The sequence below is a fragment of the Cynara cardunculus genome (assembly GCF_001531365.2).
Source record: "Cynara cardunculus var. scolymus isolate 2C chromosome LG 11, CcrdV1, whole genome shotgun sequence".
Taxonomy (NCBI): domain Eukaryota; kingdom Viridiplantae; phylum Streptophyta; class Magnoliopsida; order Asterales; family Asteraceae; genus Cynara; species Cynara cardunculus.
The window spans coordinates 5,799,153-5,818,229 of NC_037538.1; the positions used below are offsets into that span (position 1 = coordinate 5,799,153).

General features: G+C 36.6%; 4 protein-coding genes across 4 annotated transcripts in view; 1 reads left to right on the forward strand and 3 right to left on the reverse strand.

The window, feature by feature from the left end:
• Positions 1 to 220: 220 nt before the first annotated feature.
• Positions 221 to 5,212, forward strand: LOC112520841. Its single transcript, XM_025129454.1, has 6 exons — positions 221 to 1,140; positions 2,882 to 3,067; positions 3,191 to 3,430; positions 3,788 to 4,005; positions 4,152 to 4,406; positions 4,500 to 5,212. The coding sequence occupies exons 1-6, from the start codon at positions 720 to 722 to the stop codon at positions 4,725 to 4,727; spliced, it is 1,548 nt and encodes a 515-aa protein (XP_024985222.1). The 5' UTR covers positions 221 to 719; the 3' UTR covers positions 4,728 to 5,212.
• A 306-nt stretch (positions 5,213 to 5,518) lies between these two features.
• On the reverse strand, positions 5,519 to 7,515 carry LOC112520842 (mitochondrial import inner membrane translocase subunit TIM14-3-like). Its single transcript, XM_025129455.1, has 3 exons — positions 7,227 to 7,515; positions 6,100 to 6,278; positions 5,519 to 5,962 (listed from the first exon to the last, which is right to left on the reverse strand). Exons 1-3 carry the CDS (start codon positions 7,227 to 7,229, stop codon positions 5,806 to 5,808), a joined length of 339 nt encoding a protein of 112 aa, XP_024985223.1. The 5' UTR covers positions 7,230 to 7,515; the 3' UTR covers positions 5,519 to 5,805.
• A 574-nt stretch (positions 7,516 to 8,089) lies between these two features.
• Positions 8,090 to 10,341, reverse strand: LOC112522029 (protein IQ-DOMAIN 1-like). Its single transcript, XM_025131084.1, has 5 exons — positions 10,267 to 10,341; positions 9,705 to 9,989; positions 9,236 to 9,457; positions 8,896 to 9,015; positions 8,090 to 8,807 (listed from the first exon to the last, which is right to left on the reverse strand). The coding sequence occupies exons 1-5, from the start codon at positions 10,339 to 10,341 to the stop codon at positions 8,160 to 8,162; spliced, it is 1,350 nt and encodes a 449-aa protein (XP_024986852.1). The 3' UTR covers positions 8,090 to 8,159.
• A 6,953-nt stretch (positions 10,342 to 17,294) lies between these two features.
• The window catches only part of LOC112521226 (elongation factor 1-alpha 1), a 3,180-nt gene continuing 1,397 nt past the window's right edge, over positions 17,295 to 19,077 (reverse strand). Inside the window, exons 2-3 of the mRNA XM_025129953.1 lie at positions 18,480 to 18,948; positions 17,295 to 18,377 (exon numbers count right to left, since the gene is read on the reverse strand). Of these exons, the coding sequence (XP_024985721.1) occupies positions 17,496 to 18,377; positions 18,480 to 18,941 (1,344 nt within the window). The 5' untranslated portion in view covers positions 18,942 to 18,948 and the 3' untranslated portion in view covers positions 17,295 to 17,495. The remainder of the gene's footprint in view (positions 18,378 to 18,479; positions 18,949 to 19,077) is intronic.

The window sequence follows — 19,077 nt, forward strand, 5'->3', positions numbered from 1 at the left end:
AACCAAAAGTAAACATGAATTTAAAAAAGAATTTCAGTTTCCATTTGCTGAATTAAAAAGTGTCGAAGAGAATAGTAATAATGATATAAAAAGAAGGGGATTACTCCGTTGACGCCAGAGCATGCATCAGATCCTGCAAAATGACCCCACCACCGACCTTGCTTTACCCCACCCCCAAAACTAGGAAAATAATCTAAGTTTCAATCAAAATCTCAATCCCACAGAGAGTTTTTGAATCTGCAAAAACGCTTTACATCAAGACCGGAGCTCGAGGATATCTCCTTTGATGGCCGGAATCATGTGAATGAATGAAAACTGAAAACTGTTTTGAACAATCAAGGCAAAACGCCGACCACTTCTGAAATGACGGTTTTTATTTGATGCGGTGTCATATTGTACTACTGTACTATCTTGTCGTAAAGCAAAAAGTGGAGAATAACCCCTTTATGGCGTAGGGTTTATGCAATTTTCTGTTTTATTTATTCATAGATTGAATTTCACGCTTGTAAAGCTATTGTTCCTACTCAGATTTTGGTCTTTATCTTCTCATTCAAGCAAATCTGTACAAATGCCTTTTTTGATATGTTTGTTATATGTTGAGTCTGTTTTATCTGAAAATGGATTGCTGCTATTTGGAAATTAGAAAGTGAAGATGCTATCGAGGTGGTGGTGGTGAAGCTGGTAGTCAACTTGAAGAAGAAGAAAAAAAAGAAGGTAAAATGGAGGAGGTGGGGAGATCGAAATCATGGACGGAGGAGCTAGCGAGTCTGGTGGAGGACACTGGAATACGATATACCGGTGGTGGCGATCACACTGTCAGTAGCCTCTCAACGCCGTCCTTTGAGTTGAAGACGGTGTTGGAAGGGGAAGGGGAACGGGTGGAATCCGAGAGCTTTAAGGATCAAATGAAAGGGTTTGCCAAAGCTTGGGGAGAGATAGCTATTGAATTAGGGAAAGGGTGTAAGGATGTAGTTCTACAGAGTGTGTTGACTGATGATTCTTATATAGTGAAAAAAGTGAGAGGGCCGTCCAGAGTGGTTGCCGGAAAATTGAGTGTTTTGAATGACTTTTTGCCGGAGGATCGTGATCCCGTTCATGCCTGGCCGGTGATATTATCCGTTTTCCTCATTGCTCTGTCAGGTAATTTCGATATTGAGCGACTTCACTTCATCTATATCTTGTGAGCTCAGTGTGAAATCTTATGTACTGTAAAATTTGAGCAGAAACAGATATTGAAAGTGAATTTCCATACAGGAAATTGATTTTTCAGGAACTTCTGGTGGATTTTGGGACTAGTAAGATTAGGGGCTGGTTGGTTGGTTTTCCATGAGTCCTATATGGATAAAGCCGTCTGTGTGGATTAACCTGTCCTTGTAGATTGGGAAGGTTTTTGTTTTGGGGTGTTTTTTTATAGACGGAAAGAGCATGGCAGGGGCAGGTTTGGAACAAACTTAGCTTTCTGCATAAAACTCTCCTATATCTTACCGAATAAGCCACTTTCTGTATCATTAAGCCTCTACCAAACAGTCATGTAGCTGACCGAATAAACCGTGAGTCCCGTTAAGCTCATTAAGCTGCTAGCAAACAGGGCCTGAGAGTCTTTTATGTCAAAACTTTAGTATTCTTTGCTATGTCCAAAAACAAGTCTAATGAATATCTAGCATTACATTCCCATTTGAAGATTTAGAGCATTGTCTTTTCTGTTGAACTCTTTGGTTCTTGCTTGTTTTGGGGGGTTGTTTCGTTTTGTTCAATTTCCAGTTGGTTTACTAACATCTTCCAAGGAACAGGCGAATGCAGATAGTTTCTTAAGAATACTTGTAGGGCTTTTGTAGCAATAAACTTAATATTGTCAGGATAACTATTATGTGTAGTTAAGATGAGATTGCTCAAGTCCAAGGGGAATGTTAGTGTATGTTTTAGTGTTAGTAAACAAAGTAATAATATCCTCTGGCTTATCAGCACATTCTTATTGGTCCAGTTTGTTGGAGTCCCATGTCTGCTAGACTTGGACCATTTGTCCTCAACATATGTTGGGACCTCCTTTCTCTCCTGAAAGTCTTTTTACAGAGAGTAATTTAACGTGGTCCCACATATTCTCACATGGTATTAGAACCAAAGTTTGCAATTCTAGGGACTTGTCACTCTGGGGCAATTTGTACTCGTCTGACCCCCTCAGGATACTCTACCGCAATATGTGCCCATCTAGCCTCTGTTGGAGGAGGCATGTTGGAGTCCAGCATGAGCTAGACTTGGGCCAGTTATCCTCAATATTTGTTGGAACCTCCCTTCTCTCCTTAAGGGATTTTATTGAGAGTGATCTAATGGAGTTCTACATACGCAATTGTTTGTTTCTCTCAGCTAATATAGCGAGTTGGAAACTGATATTTTAGAAATCACTTGCCTGCTTGGTCCCAGATGTTAGGTGAACTGGGATCAAGAATCTGTTGAACTTTCAGAGCTTATACATTAAAGCTGCTAATACCAAGTAGAAAAGGAACCGTACATAAATAGTTGGCCTATTCGCTTAATAGGAGGTACTGCCAATTATTTGGAAGAATGTTCATCTTATTTGATGACATGGTGTCGGTTATAGTGTCGTGTAACTTTAATTTAACCCTAATATTTATTTTCTTCCTTTTGCTGTTTGGAGCGAGATATTTTTTTTAAATGTTCAAAATACATACACCCTATTAGTGGCAACTCTCAGTCTCACAATCACCGGGACTTTATATCCAGAAGACTCTCCCAGATCATCACGTTGGTTTAAGTAATCACTTCATGCATTCAGAAGAACATTTGTTACTGGAGTTTTGTCCTTTTTTCATTCCTCACTAGTTGGACCAGTTTAACATCTTCTCAATGTTGTTACATGTTGCAGTTTTAAGTGTGAATATTAAATATGACAACACTCCAGTTCCACTTGTTCGAGTACATCCTCCTAGCGCTAGGCGGATATTACTTCCCGATGGTAGAAACATGTCATATCTTGAGCAAGGAGTTTCTGCCGACAGAGCTAGATATTCCCTCGTTGCTGCTCATAGCTTTCTGTCTTCTCGGCTTGCAGGTAAAAATGGTTACTTAACTACTCTTTCTTGTAACTAGATTAGAGAAAGCCATTTGTTCCCTACTTTCTGGGGCCTTCTTTTCTGCAGAATGTTTATAAAGAAGGATGACTCTCCTTTTACAGGAATACCAGGCATTAAATTGTCACTGCTGGAAGAATTTGGCGTCCGATTGGTAACCTATGATCTTCCTGGGTTTGGGGAAAGTGATGTGCACCCAAATAGGACTCTTCACTCATCGGCGATGGATCTTTTACACTTAGCGGAAGCTGTTAAAATCGACAACAAATTCTGGGTGCTGGGATATTCGAGTGGGGCTATGCATGCTTGGGCTGCCTTAAGGTACATACCTGGTAAAATTGCAGGTGAGTTTACCTTCCTAGACTTCTAAGATACTACCACTTTTTTAGTTATGAAATGCTTAATATTCTCAGACTGCTTCAGACCTTGAGGGCCAGCTCAATTGCAAATAAAGGCTCTTGGGGCTACTCCCCATAGGTAGCCTGGTTGTTATCTTCATGGCCCCATGGGATTAGTCGAGGTGTGCACAAGTTGGCCTTGACCCCCATGGTTACCAAAAAAAGATGGGCAAAATAACACGATGCCATAGTTTTTGCCTACCAAAATGCTTAATATTCCCTTAAAGAAGAAACGTTAATCAGAAACGTAACTTGTAAAGATGGATAGATATCACATTGGAAACCATAATGTGATTTCAACAGGTGCAGCGTTGGTTGCTCCAATGGTTAATCCATATGACCCGGGCATGATGAAGGAAGAGAGGTTAGGAACTTGGGAGAAGTGGATGAGAAGAAGGAAATTGATGTATTATTTAGCTCGACAGTTTCCGAGATTTCTCAGGTTCTTCTACCGCCGAACTTTCCTTTCTGGAAAACACGGGCCTATTGAAAAGTGGCTGTCTTTTTCCCTTGCAGGACAGGTGAAGCTCATTTTAACCTTGTAAATATATTTCATTTTTGAAACTTTGACCTCATCCATGACTGCTAAACGGTGAATGAACCGAGACTTGCTGTCTTGGAGTGAACATAACCTTACTACCCGGCATGAGATTCTTGATTTCCACAGGATAAAGCTTTGACTGAGGATCCAGTTTTTAAAGAATTCTGGCAAAGGGACGTGGAGGAGTCGATTAGGCAGGGAAATGTGAAACCATTTTTAGAGGAAGCCGTATTACAAGTGTCGAATTGGCCATTTAGTCTGACAGATCTACAAGTGCAGAGGAAATGCCCACAGAAAGGCTTGTTTCATTGGTTCAACTTCATGTCCAGTGAAGCAGAATGCGAATTAGTTGGATTTCAAGAACCAATTCATATATGGCAGGTTTGCAATCTTTTCACAACTTATGTTTGTTGCTCGTGTTCAATCCTTTTGGCCATTGTTTTCATGGTGTTTTTAAATTCAATTCGTGAATAGGGAATGGAGGATCTGGTTTGTGGCAAGGTCATCGACTATGTGGCTCGTGTTCTACCAAGTGCTATTGTGCATAGACTCCCTGATCAAGGCCATTTTTCTTACTTGTACTTGTGTGATGAATGCCATAGAACGATACTATCGACTCTCTTTGGAGAACCACGAGGTCCCATCGAAGGTTCTTTAGAAGAAGAGGATCAAGATAACGACCCCCCAATCCTCCTCAACTAAACTGACTTCAATTTCCAGTTTTAGATATTTTGGTTACGTAGCATATACTTCACAGGTTTTTATCTCGAAAGAGGTTTTTATGTTGCAAGAAAAATTGTTGTGTTATTCTTTAGGAATCTGTTTCGACACTGCTCGTTTGTGCGGGTTGTTTTAGGGTTTTGAATGTCGATGGACAAATGAGTTGCTGTACTCTGCTATTTAACATGCACATTTTCTTGCTAGTTTTGGTTTTATTCTTATTTGAGCAAGAATTGATGACTGGCAACCCCGATAGGCTCACATGGAACCCGTTCCTAGTGAGAACGCATTTCATTTCATAGCTGACTTAACGGCTAGTGGAGGGATTCAAACCTGTTTCCCGCAGGATCTGGTTTATGGTCGAGTGACTGTTGTGCAATTAAACAAAATCGGTCTGCCCAAAACATAGATTTAGTTTAGAGAATTCACATGAATCAACCTTAAATCGATTTTTATTCAACATCTACAAAAACACATTACATCCCACATAAAGATAAGGGGTTGTTTGTTTACCTCTTAATAGGTCCATTAAGAGGCAACCTCTGAATCGTTAAGAGGTGAATCTTGTTTGGCAAAATAAAAGGCTGCCTCTTAATGGTTCTAAAACCCTCTGAATGATTTTGTATCATGGATCTCCCTTAACAATTAAAAGCCTTAATTTCATTGTACACAATTATCAAACAATTATATTTCATTTTGTACTATATCAAGAGAGCCTCTTAATCATTCTACACCAAATCATTCTGCAATTGCCAAACAGCCCCTAAGAGTATGGTAAGATGTACGTAGATCGACTTTGAATCAAACCAAATTGACCGGATTCAGCAAGTATATCCTACGCCGATGGGTTAAAAACGCCATTCGCTTTATACAAGCTTTTAAGATGAATCAGTGATGGTCAATACGCCAATATTCATAAACTTTAAAGTTGCTTCTACCTTTCCAATTCAATGAATCATCATCATACAGAAAACACTTTTTTCTTTCCTCTCAAGAAACGCAATTGAAGCCTAAGAAGGCCTTGTAATTCTAGTTGCACAAATAGATATAGAGATAGAGATCAGAAAGCAGAATCGGTGTTCTTCGACTTCCTCATCATCATATCTTTGGCTTCGTTAATTTTGGAAGCAAGGTAATGACTGCCACCAGCATCTGGATGGTTTGCAACCATCACCCTTCGATGAGCTTCTCGAACCTTATCCATCGCAGTACTTTCCCTATACGGAAACAGATGTAAAGGGTACAGTTTGCAAGAAAGCAGAGAAGCAAGAATTGGTTGGTATCTCAATTGTGACAAAAATCCAAAAAACCAAACCAAACGAACCCAGCATGAAGCTTTTGGCAATATATATACCTTACTCCAAGAATAAGAGCAGCTTCTCTTCTTGTCATTTGAGGTTGGAAACCCCCTTGATAGAATTTGCGGAATGCGGGTGAAGCTGGTCGAGCCTTGAAAGCATTCCAGGCTTGGATGCCATATCGACCAGCATACGCAGCAGCAGCAACTGCAAGCCCTGCCATGAGTGGAGTAGCCTGTTGGAATGGAGGTTCTAGCGTTAGACTCCATATCCATAACTTGCTTCTATGCTACTACAAGTAATGCAATCAAAATATACAGAGGAGATATATTCGGCTTGGTTCAGTTAGAAGTAACAAAACCAAACCAAAACAAACTCAATGAGTCCCTGGGGGTCTAAACATGGTAAGATTTGCGTAGACCTTACCTCCATCCATGTTTTCTAAATTCTAATCCGGCACACAACCGTTACATTTATCATTTATGCATAAAGAACAAGAATCGCAGAACTCATAGAAGCTAGGCTAGCAAGCCCAATGAAAAGGTCTATTCGGTTTTGGTTGGTGGGAACATATGTTTTGCGAATAAGGGCAACACCACCTAATGGTAAACCGATCAGACTAAAAAGAAGATTCGTAGAAACTAAAGGGTGTTTGGGTAAGTTGCAATGATCGGTTTCTACCCTGTTTGCCAAATTTGATTCTGATTTTGCTTCATGATTTATAAGGGCAAATAATGAAGAATTGCTGCAACGAAGCTAATTTTCGAAGGTAAAGTAAAATTGTATTAATACCCACAACTCTAATCCCTTTGTTCCATTGGACAATCTTATTATGATTACTGAATCACTTTGAAAACGCACATCCAAACACCACCGAAGTATGGTGGCCTTAGCCGGAGAACTAGTGTCCCTACTAGTACCAATTGAGGCTCTTGAACCGGTGGCCGTGTATGAATAATCAAACCAGTATATTCTTCTAGCATTTATAATCAATAATCAAACCAGTATGTTCCATTCGAAGATAGGGTTGGAGGTGGGATATACACAAACATGTCCGATTACCCCAAAGAGTAAGGCGATTGTTTCGTGAAAACCCTCACTTGTGTAATAGAATTAATAACCACAACACCTACAAACATGGATAAATCTGATAATGGAGAAATGAGTAGGATGGATGACTAACCATTTAATTGGGTATCTCGGAGCTCGAACGAATCGAAAACTTGAAAAGAATAGCTGGGTTTGGAGCTCTTCCAATTTAGGGTTCCTTTTATCGTTGAACAAGCAATAGATTAGTCGCACAATCTCCAAAACTTTTCGCCCAATTAGCAAATTCAATAAGTGGTTATGACGAAAGTAGGAGATTCGTATGACAAATTTGATCAGGTTCGTATGAGAAATTACGAGAGACGATGTGCTTATGTGTCGTTCATTTGGTTTTATGTTGGAGGTGAATTTGGGGGTGCGACGCCGACTTTCTCGCTTGTTGCTCAAGTTAATATATTTGCCCTAACCATTTCGTTTATTTTAACAAAAATTAAAAAAAAAAAAAAAGAACCTCTTTTGTTATATTATTTTTATTGTTTTTTAATCATTTTATTTTATTTTAAGAAATCTGCAAATGAGAAAGTAAATATTAGTAAGGGAAATTTTACGATGAATAAAAATATGAATATTTATTTTGAAATAAAGGAAGTATTTTTAGTAGAATGTTTAAATAAAAACACTAAATATAGTAAGACTTTAATAAAGTTAAAAATTAAAGTTATTATTTATCTATTTGTCGTATATAAATATTATATACTTCAAAAACATATAATTATTATACTTTTAATGAATTAAATGACAATTTTACCCTCAATAACAAAGAGAGAAAATAATTTATCTATTTCATAATTAAAGATAAAATAAAAAACTGGGAGCCAAATAAAAATATAAACACCGAAAGAGTAATGAAAAAAACAATAAGACACTAAAAATAAGTGCATAAAATCTGATACAATAAGTAAATAAAGATGTGATAAAAATACATTATAAAATTGTACATTTGAAAGTATCGTTTGAATGATTTTCAATCTCAAAACAATTTTCTTGTATCACTCTGCTAAACAAGATATCACTCCAATTCATTACAAATGCTGGTTTCAACCTTGGGTGGCCCCGAATGCCGCCTCGGCCTCGGCCTCGCCAATGAACCCGGAAAGTCGAGTTGTTTCTTTGTACGCCCACCAGAAGCCGCTGCCGTGCTCCCACCACCGTTATCTGACAAACCCTTTTCCAGTTGTTTCGCCTTTGCCGACTTAGTGGAACCCACCATGTGTTTACGGGCAGACGGAGAACCAGCCAAACTTTCATCATTTTTCACGGTAGACCCCGTGATGCTATGCCTTCTATTCCTCTCAGACCGAACACTAACAACGCTCCGTGAGTCATCATCATCCAGGTTAGCCTCAACCCCAGAAACAAATGCTTGTGGGCTTGGACCAGCGTTGATTTTTCGTGAAGCCAACGGACCACCCGCTTTGGAACGAGGAGTTGAAGGGACGGAATTGAGTTGGTGACGAGCATACGACTTTGCAATTTCGTTCCGAGTAATGGTGATACCGGTCTTAACAGATGCATGATCATTTCCAGGATCTTTCTCGGCCCGTGGCTCCCATGGCCGGGCCGCCATATATCTCTCTGACCAGCTCCAACCCCATTGAGGATTGGTCGGGTCCATGAAAAGCAAGTTTGGCGGCCCTGCCGACTTCTTCCATGGTTGCTGTTTCAGTAGAAACTCTGATGAGCTCAAATCAGATGCTCAAATATTCAAGTTTATGGTTAACGCTACTTAAAGCACGAGCCTTTACCTGATGAGAAAACGAATAAGCCATCGCCCTTTCTCTTCTCATGGTAGCCTCATACTTGCTCAGAAGCTTCGCTTCCATCTGTTCTTTAGACTGCACGCTATAGTTCCATTCATCTCCGTTCTGTAACAATACGTGCATCCGGTTATGAAAAAGATGATAGTTAGATAAAAAAGAGCAGAGTAAGGAGCCATCTGAGACTTGGGCTATGTTCAGCAAACTAGCGAATAAACTAGTAAAATCGCTCATGTAACTTATTGAAACACAACTTGAAGTAAATTTCCAAAAAGTTCTGTTTATGGGTAATCAAACGGGAATGTTTCAATAAAACATAAAAACTGACCTGCAAGTTTGCGATTTCTTTAGCTCGTTTCAGTAGGAGTTGTCTCTGAAGAGCTTGATTCTCCTCCGACATCCTGATCCTCCGAGAATTGATCTGCGACTGTACATGAGATGCATTTTGTGTACATTTGAGCGTGTTGGCAGTCTGCCGCTTGACGCTAGGCCCTTCGACCACTGCTTTCAATCTAACAAGCCCTCGTAAATCCCACAACACCCTTCTTGCCTGTAAACACACCAAAAAGATCAAGAAAAGATTATCACAAGCAAGTATTGTATGTTTTATGTTATTGATGGAATTCACAGTCTCACGAGACAACCACTCTATGGGGTAGAGGTCAGGTCTGCGTACATCTCACCCTGACCCCACTTCCAGGTGAGATATACAGGGGTCGTTTGATTTCATAATATCAACTATTTATTCACAGTGGATTAATAGCACAAATGAGCGATTTGATTCAACAAGAAGATACCAAGTAACCACGAAAAGTGGTTTGAATTCTGATGGCTGCTTCTTCCGCCATTGTTTCTCCAGAATAGGGAGTCGTGTTGGCTGTCGCTGCTGTTGAGGCAACAGCGGCACCAGTGGCGATGGCAACCGAATATGCACTTTTTGGAGGCTCATCCTCCACCTCAACTGGTTTCACCTCTTCTGGTTGAGAAATTGGATGAGAACCACAAGAACCGCCAACATTTTCTACAATTGAGGTATCGGGTACTAAAGGATTTTCGTCCACAAACCCTTTCTTCTCCGATTTCTGGTGGTTAAATAACACAATTGTCATTTTCTAATGACATCTAACAAAATCTAATGGATTATGCTTGAAGAGGCAGATTTAAACGAGAACCATAAATACTTCTAGAACCAGGGAACCAACCATTCATGTTTTATTCACCATGAAAGATGTAACAGATATTCATAATAAATAATTATTCATGGTTATTCTTCATATATAAGATATGAAATAGTTGGTTCTTACGTTCTCAAAATATTTATGGTTCTCATTTCAACTTCCACCTATACTTGTAAAGAACCTGGGTTTTCTTCTCTTTGGAGCTCGGACTCAACGTCTTTTTAATCGAAGAAAACCAGCTCCCTTTCCTCCCCATTACTGAATCACTCACCAAAAAAGTGACTGTTTTCACCACAATGTCGCCATTTCCTGCTAAGAGATACACTTTGACATTCAAGATCAAACATATACAACTTCTTAAATTCAAAAAATTGATGTGCAATCATGAAATTGACCCAATATTTTTTGTTTTTGTAGCATGTTTGTTATAAGTTTCAATGTGCTTCGGGATCTTCAAGAATTCGAATATTTCATGTCAATTTGGAGTTGCAAATTAGTCCATTCTACGTTAGAAGTCAAACTGTCAGTTAATTCCTCATCTTATTTAAAATGTGTTCTCTAAATCTGTAAATAAAACACACTCAGATGTACATAAGACTATTGGATTACAAGTTTCAAGGCCCAAAATTCATAAGGATATTCTAAGATGATATATATATATCACATGAATCTAAATCAAATCCTGTAGAGAGAAATTCATCAAAATCCTCAGAATACAAGTAATTATAGAAATCCCAAATGCCATTCAATGAAAACCACGAGAAATTTGATAAAAATTTGATGAAACTTACAGAAATCAGTAGGATCCAAGAGATTATGCAAAACACAAATGACAATTGGCGACCAACTTCAACGAACAATAATCCAAAACTCGGATAATTCAAGTAATTATGCAATTCCCAAATGCCAGTCAATGAAAACCTCGAGAAATTTGATTAAATTTTTTTGATGAAACTTAAAGAAATCAGTAGGATCCGGGAGATTATGCAATACACAAATGCCAAATGGCGACGAACTTCAACGAATAATATCCAAAAGTCAGATAATTGTCAGAAATTTTATACAATAACAGCTTATGCCTCTTTCCCAAACCCAACAGGATCCAAGCAATTACGCTAGACCTAATACCAAATCAATGACATCAGTAACTATACTGAAAGAGCAGAAAAAGATTGAGATAACATCAGCTAAAAATCAGTTCATGATGAATGAGAATTTACCTACGAATCTGGTTGGGATCCTTGAGAGCTTGTTGAAAATGGTTATCAGTAGCAGATGTGTTTCTTGGAAGGGAAAAGACCCAGATCTTGTTGATGGAAGGCGAAAGGGTAAAACTTACAAAGAGAATTGAAAGGAGACAGGATGAGATGAATAACAGCTGGGTTTTGCTTCGATGGAGCCACATTGTGAGCCGAGCTCAGGAGCGAGGGATTTTAAATCTCTTTCTTTTTTATTTATTTTTTAAATAAATTGATTACAGACAACCCCAACTTAGAGGCTGTTTACCAAATTTTCTATTAAGTCTTGTATGGATAAATTTATCTGTCTGGATAAATTTGTCTGTCTGGATGAATTTATGTTGTTGTTTACTATTCTATCTGAATCAACAGTCTGAATAACATAAATGACCAATTTACCCCTTGAGTTTGAACTACGCATTGTTGCTTCTCTCCTCATCTCTCTCGACTTCCATGAACAAAAAACCCAAAAACCAAAATCAAAAACCAAGAACAAAAACCAAAACCTGCATCTCCTTCCTCAACAAAACCTGCATCTCCTCATCTCTCTCGACTTCGATGCATCACCAATCGAAATCCTAATCTCCAAAAGCAATGACGTGAAAACTCCAAAATCGAAATCCTAATACCCAAAATCGAAACCCCAAATCGAAATCCTAATACCCCAATCTCCAAAAGCAATGACGTGAAAACCCCTGCGTCACCGAAATCGATTTGAAGTCTGTGCGAAAGACAAGTGGAGGTGATCGATGGTTGGTGGTGAACACAGGCAAAAGATCGATGGAGAAGAAGGGTAGGGCAAGTCTTTTGGCCGGCTTAATCTGGACAAGTGCCTTTTTTCATCTGGGCGAATAAGCCCATTTCTGAGCGATTAAGCTCAAAGTAAACAGTCTTGAGCGTCTGTGCGAATAAGCCAATTTATCCACTAAGCTCATTAAGTCATAAGTAAACAGGCCCTTACTTGGTATAAAGGGTTGTTTATTTATCTCTTAATAGTTTCATTTATAGACAACCTTTGTCTTTTAATGGTTCTAAAACTCTCTGAATGATTTTGTATCATAGATCATCCTTAACCATTAAGAGCCTTGATTTCATTGTATACAATTACCAAACAATTATATTTCATTTTACATTATATTATGAAAGTCTTTTAATCATTTTGACCACTTAATCATTACACATTAAATCATTCAGCAATTGCCAAACAGCCCCTAAAAATTGCTTTTAAGGATATTATTGAAGGACTTTTTTTTGACCCATTCAACGGTTGAAGCTCCAAAGAGAGGGTGGTTGAAATTGAAGACCTGGCCTGTCTTGTATTTGAACAAAATCGACCTGCCTCTTTTGTCAACAGAGCTACAGACCTGAGAACTAACAGAACATAAACGTGATACATGAATGCATCTAGTAAACTATACTTAGGTTTTATCTTCGTCCTAGGTAAACTTGGTCTTGATTGTGTTTATGGGATACATGTTGTTAGTCAACTTAACGCTTAGTAACTTTAAGGTTTTATAATAGACGGTTATCAAACATTTAATTGATATAAAGCATCCACGACACCAAATATATAACTTTGAAAAAAGGTGTGGATCACATGTAAACATTAATACATGCAAATTATTGAATATAAATTTCGTAAATAGTTATGTATATCATAACAACTTCACGTGCACCATTACATTATGAACAAAAGCATAAATAAGTATGTGAATCAAGATAATGGGAGTCATAATCTGTTTTTCAATCTCAATCAAGTTGAGACGTACCTTAACAGTGCATATCTAGATCATACTTGTACTGACCTGGTGCACATACATCTCGGGTCAGCCATATGGCGGTGAATCCGTTCCCGCAACTCCTTGCCTAAGCAACCCTGAAATGTATTTTGGGGGATAATTGTAATTTTTTAAGGTTTTTACATATGAAATCATAAGTTTCTTGGGATAAAAGTGTACTTAATTTTTTTTTATGGGTTTTATATGAAAATTTAATAAATAAAACTCACCATTCAAGGTTTACACCCTTCAAGGACTTTAATGTATTTAATTTACTTCCTTTTTTTACATTTTTTCGTTTAAAAACCATATTATATTAATTAAGTAATAGTTAAAATACATTAAAAATGTATATTTTTACATTCGAAATAAATAGGGGTGCTCAAAAACCCGATCAACCCGATCACCCCCAACCTAACCCAACGCGAAATAATTCAACCCGAAGCAACCCGATGTCTAATCGAGTTGTAAAATTGTCAAACCGTAAGTATTGAGTTACTATTATTTGAACCCAACCCAACCCGATGAACCCGATATCCTTTTATTTCTTGGATTTAATATGAGTGTTGAATTTCTCTTAATATATACATTAAACAATTACACTATCATGCATGCTTTTCATATACACATATTTCCAATCTATTCATATATATGTTCTGCAATTATGAACATATATATGTAAATTGAGAAAATTAACTGAATGTGATATACGTAAAAAATATGGATAAGTTATACCAAATGGTTGATGATGAAAAAGAAATTACGAGTAGAGAAATAACATATTAAAGGTTAGAAGAATATTTTAATATACCGAAGTATCAATCCGACCAACCCGTGCGGATTGGGTTGCACTTTGGTTTGGGTTGGGTTGAATTAAGATTTTTCCAAAGCGTAAGTATTGGATTAGATTGTTCAAATGTCTTCAACCCGATCAACCTAATCCATAAGCACCCCTAAAAATAAATACAATATTAGATATTTTTAATGTTTACACAAATATATATATATAGGGTATATTTCTTTTACAACCTTGTGCATTTGTACAACCTTTGCAACCCATTTAATTGAGATATTTATAAAAATGATTGGAGTTCATTTATTATGATTTGAATATTTATGGAATATGAATAAAGTTTATTAATTATGATTAATACTTTATATCAAGAAACAATTAATTGATTAAAAATTGAATGGTTGAGATGAGGGTTGTATAGGGTGTACGAATGACAAAGGATGTAGAACAATGCATGCACGATAAATGCAATATTCAATCATCATTAAATACAATTTAATGTGATTACAAATTTTTATTAACATATTTTTTATTAAGGTTAATTTGTTTATATAAAATATTGTAGCAATTTTTTAATTGCTTAAATACTTAGTTTATATTTAATGAACCAAAAACATAGTCCCTACAGTAATTTTATAATTATTTTTTTTAAAATTTATATTACGGTAATTATTTTGTGAAACCACTACCAAAAATTACTGGATCCGCATCTGCTTGCATCCTTTGTGGTGTCCCGCCATCCCACTACTGGTGTCCCGGTTAGATATGGCCAAATACGGTCCAATCTAACGATAGACAGGAACCTATACTATGTATGGTCTAACGTTTTGGACCGATAATAAGTTTTCTTGAAAAATGAGGCGTAGCCCGGCTCAGCCCGAAACCCGTTATGCATAGGGATTGATTTTTCATATAAAATTCGTATTTAAAGAGTGTTATAAATTATGATATAAGTTTTTCAAGTAAATGTAATTTGGAAATATATTTAAAAGCTAAATTTCAAAAATTATAATCACAAGAGAGATGAAATCAAAGATAAAGATTACATGGGTAAACATTTTCAATAGATACCTTATTGAAATGTGTAAAACAACGATATCGAACTTGTTTAACGATCAAATCATAAAATACTCTTATCGAAAATCCAGTTAGGGAATTATATATGTTATATTTATAGATAGAGGGGGGGATTTGGGTTCACGTAAGATCAATTTATTTTCGTGAGACCTATGAGACCACTTTTTTACACTTGAAACTTCATAGCAAAATGTTGTGAAGGTAAAAAAAAAGTCGAACCTTTATAGCAAAAATATTGTGAAGCCAAATTTTAAATTTACGCATTTTGTAGTTGATTAGTCACCCGTTATATACGTAATTAAGGCACTTAAATCTATTTTACATTTTAAGCAATGAAGCTAACATTTTAGATATATGTTAATTAAAATAGGAATCTAATTGAAATTGAATATATTTTATGCTACTAGTTTAATAGAAGTTTAACAGGTCATATGGGTTACAAGATGTTTAATTGTTTATACAAAATCACATAAATATTTCAAAATACAATTAAGAGTGAACTCTAATTCTGGTCCCCAAGGTTTAGTGAAATTTTTGAAAGTGGATTCTGAATTTTAATAAGTCTAGAAACCGCCTTTATGGTTCTTTTTTTTTCTTCTGAAAATGGTCATTAATCACTAACTCCGTTAACAATCTATGTTATTTTATCTATTTTCTTAAATATAGTTAAAAACTATAATATATATAATCTATATATTGTTTCTTAAATTATATATTATAATCTTTTAAATTTATATATACAACCCTTTACATGTGTACAACCAATACAACCCAATCTTAACCGTCTATTTAATTTGATTAATATGTGATTTCATAGAAGTTTTGATTGTTTTATAATATAAAGTATTGATCATAATTAATGAACCATATTCATCTTCCATAAATATTCAAATTATAATAAATGAACTCTAATCATTTTTATAAATATCTCAATTAATTGGGTTGGATTGGTTGTATAAATGAACATGATTGCATTTGAAATATACCCTATATATATATATATATATATATATATATATATATATATATATATATATAAACTTGGGATCATATGAGACCAAGGGTTTTTCGTGAGACCCGTAAGATCAATTCTCAACCATTGGATTAGATCTACAATCAAAACATTCATAATCACAGAATTGCCCAGAGACTTTTTAATAATCACGAAATTGCCACCGTGCAACTTTAGATCATTAGCTTATAAAGTTGATCAATGAACATAAATTGGTCTTACGGATCTCACGAAAAACCTTTGCTCTCACGTGAACCCAACCCTATATATATATATATATATATAGGGGCCTAATCAAATGAGAACTAATTAGTTTGTGGTAACTGTGAGAACCAATATTAATCACAAATCAATAGATAAATTAGGAAATTTATAATTTTGGCAATTTTTAATTAAAATATTAATACAAGGATATTTTTGGTATTTTAAAACTTTCCTCCCTCCTCTCTTCTCTCTCCGGCCACCGTCCTCCGGTGATACTACAATGGTATCACAATGCATCATATATGTGCTTGGGTATCACATTGATGTCGTTTGTGTGGTCGATCGAAGATGTAACACAGTGGTATCACTATGCATCTTATATATGATTAGGTATCACAATATATCTTTTGTTTAACAGAGTCAATATTTTTAGGTATCACAGTGGTATCATAGTGGTATCACCGGAGGACGGTGGCCGGAGGCCGGAGAACGGTGGCCGGAGAGAGAAGAGAGGAGAGAGGAGAGTTTTAAAATACCAAAAATATCCTTGCATTAAGATTTTAATTTAAAATTACCAAATTTATAAATTTCCTAATTTATCTATTGATTTGTGGTTAATATTGGTTTTCACAGTTACCACAAACAACTCAGTTCTTCCCTGAATAGGCATATATGTATATATATATATATTTAAATTTATATATTAACTGATGTATTGTCTTAATTGATGTATTAATTCTCAACTTATATTATACTGTTTATATATTATTTCTTATATTTATATATTAAAAAATATAATATCCGTATAGATAATAATAAATAAAAAACATATAAATTTTTGTTTAAAATATAAGATCATGCTTTTTGTTGATACGAGTAAATTTCCTTTTAATTTTCGTCCTTACCAGTTTTTAGAAATTACAATTTTTCATCTATATTTAGAAACCTTAGATTTCATTTTTATAATTTGTAATTCATTATTATTTTTATTTTTATAATTTATTGATGTTTTAATTCGAATAGTTTATAATTATTTACTATTTTAATCTTTTATAATTAAAGATATAGTAACCAAGAGACAAATAAAAGTAAATTGTTAACCCAAAATCATCAACAAAAACGAAGCACATGCAAAATTTGAAAGCACGAAAAACAATCAGTTTTGTGCCACCGCCGGTCAAGCACCCAGATATGCCGCCGGAAAAATAACAAAACCACCATCCCCAACAACGAGCCTAATCGGAGACTATATAAACCAACATAAACAGAACACTTCACTTTCAGTTTCAAACTCATAAAACCAACCATTCATTTCTTCTTCACAGCAGCTTTGGTGATTTTGGCTCCGGTAGGATCTTTCTTGTCCACACTCTTAATAACACCCACAGCAACCGTCTGCCTCATGTCCCTAACCGCAAACCGTCCCAACGGAGGATACTCAGCAAACGTCTCCACCACCATCGGCTTGGTCGGAAGCATCTTCACCATTCCGGCATCACCGTTCTTCAAAAACTTCGGTTCTTTCTCCATCTCCTTACCAGACCTTCGATCGATCTTGGTTAACAGCTCGGAGAACTTAACCGCAATGTGAGAAGTGTGGCAATCAAGCACAGGTGCATACCCATTCCCGATTTGGCCAGGATGGTTCATGATGATGACCTGTGAAGTGAAGCTGGCTGCACCCTTGGCCGGATCGTCTTTCGAGTTTGAAGCAACATACCCACGCTTAAGATCCTTAACAGCAACATTCTTGACATTGAACCCAACATTGTCTCCTGGCAGAGCCTCGAGCAGAGCTTCATGGTGCATCTCTACGGACTTAACTTCAGTAGTCAAACCACTTGGGCCAAAAGTGACAACCATACCAGGCTTGATCACCCCAGTTTCAACACGACCCACTGGCACGGTTCCAATCCCACCAATCTTGTAGACATCTTGAAGTGGAAGACGGAGAGGCTTGTCCGATGGTCTCTTCGGTTCATTGATCTGGTCAAGAGCTTCAAGAAGAGTTGGACCCTTGTACCAATCCAGGTTGGTTGACCTCTCAATCATGTTATCTCCCTCAAAACCAGAAATTGGGACAAATGGGATTTTATCTGGATTGTATCCAACTTTCTTGAGGTAAGAAGACACTTCCTTCACAATCTCATCATACCTAGATTTTGAGTACTTGGGTGTAGTAGCATCCATCTACAAACCAGCAAATATTGAAGTGTGTTAACATTTAACAACACCATCTTAAAATACACCATAATAATGACAAAAAGAAGCAGAATCTATCCAGAAAAGTACCTTGTTGCAACAACAGATCATTTGTTTGACACCAAGAGTAAAGGCAAGCAAAGCGTGCTCACGAGTCTGTCCATCCTTAGAAATCCCAGCCTCGAAACCACCAGTAGTGGAGTCGATGATGAGAACAGCACAATCAGCTTGGGAGGTTCCGGTGATCATGTTCTTGATGAAATCACGATGGCCAGGGGCGTCGATGACAGTGCAGTAGTATTTGGTGGTTTCGAATTTCCACAGTGCGATATCGATGGTGATACCACGTTCACGCTCTGCCTTTAGCTTGTCCAACACCCAAGCGTACTTGAATGAACGTTTGTTCATCTCAGCAGCTTCCTTTTCGAAACGTTCGATCACACGCTTGTCAATACCTCCTAGCTTGTAGATCAAGTGACCGGTGGTGGTCGACTTTCCAGAGTCGACATGGCCGATGACAACGATGTTAATGTGGAACTTTTCCTTACCCATGATGAACCTGGATGGTTGAATAGAAGCTTATGTAAAAAGAAAATAATGAAACTTATGTAAAAAGAAAATCCAAAATTTATGTATCAATCACCCTAATATATATATATATATATATATATATATATATATATATATA

Bases quoted from the DNA above. Each gene is read 5' to 3' on its own strand.
- LOC112520841 (XM_025129454.1), top strand. From the start codon at position 720: ATGGAGGAGGTGGGGAGATCGAAATCATGGACGGAGGAGCTAGCGAGT. The intron at 1,141-2,881 runs GTAATTTCGATA...TACATGTTGCAG, and splicing joins TTTCCTCATTGCTCTGTCAG to TTTTAAGTGTGAATATTAAA. The intron at 4,006-4,151 runs GTGAAGCTCATT...TGATTTCCACAG, and splicing joins CTTTTTCCCTTGCAGGACAG to GATAAAGCTTTGACTGAGGA.
- LOC112520842 (XM_025129455.1), bottom strand. The intron at 5,963-6,099 runs GTATATATATTG...GTTTCCGTATAG, and splicing joins GCTCTTATTCTTGGAGTAAG to GGAAAGTACTGCGATGGATA.
- LOC112522029 (XM_025131084.1), bottom strand. From the start codon at position 10,341: ATGGGGAGGAAAGGGAGCTGGTTTTCTTCGATTAAAAAGACGTTGAGT. The intron at 9,458-9,704 runs GTATCTTCTTGT...GTGTGTTTACAG, and splicing joins CCACTTTTCGTGGTTACTTG to GCAAGAAGGGTGTTGTGGGA. The intron at 9,016-9,235 runs GTCAGTTTTTAT...GTATTGTTACAG, and splicing joins AAGAAATCGCAAACTTGCAG to AACGGAGATGAATGGAACTA.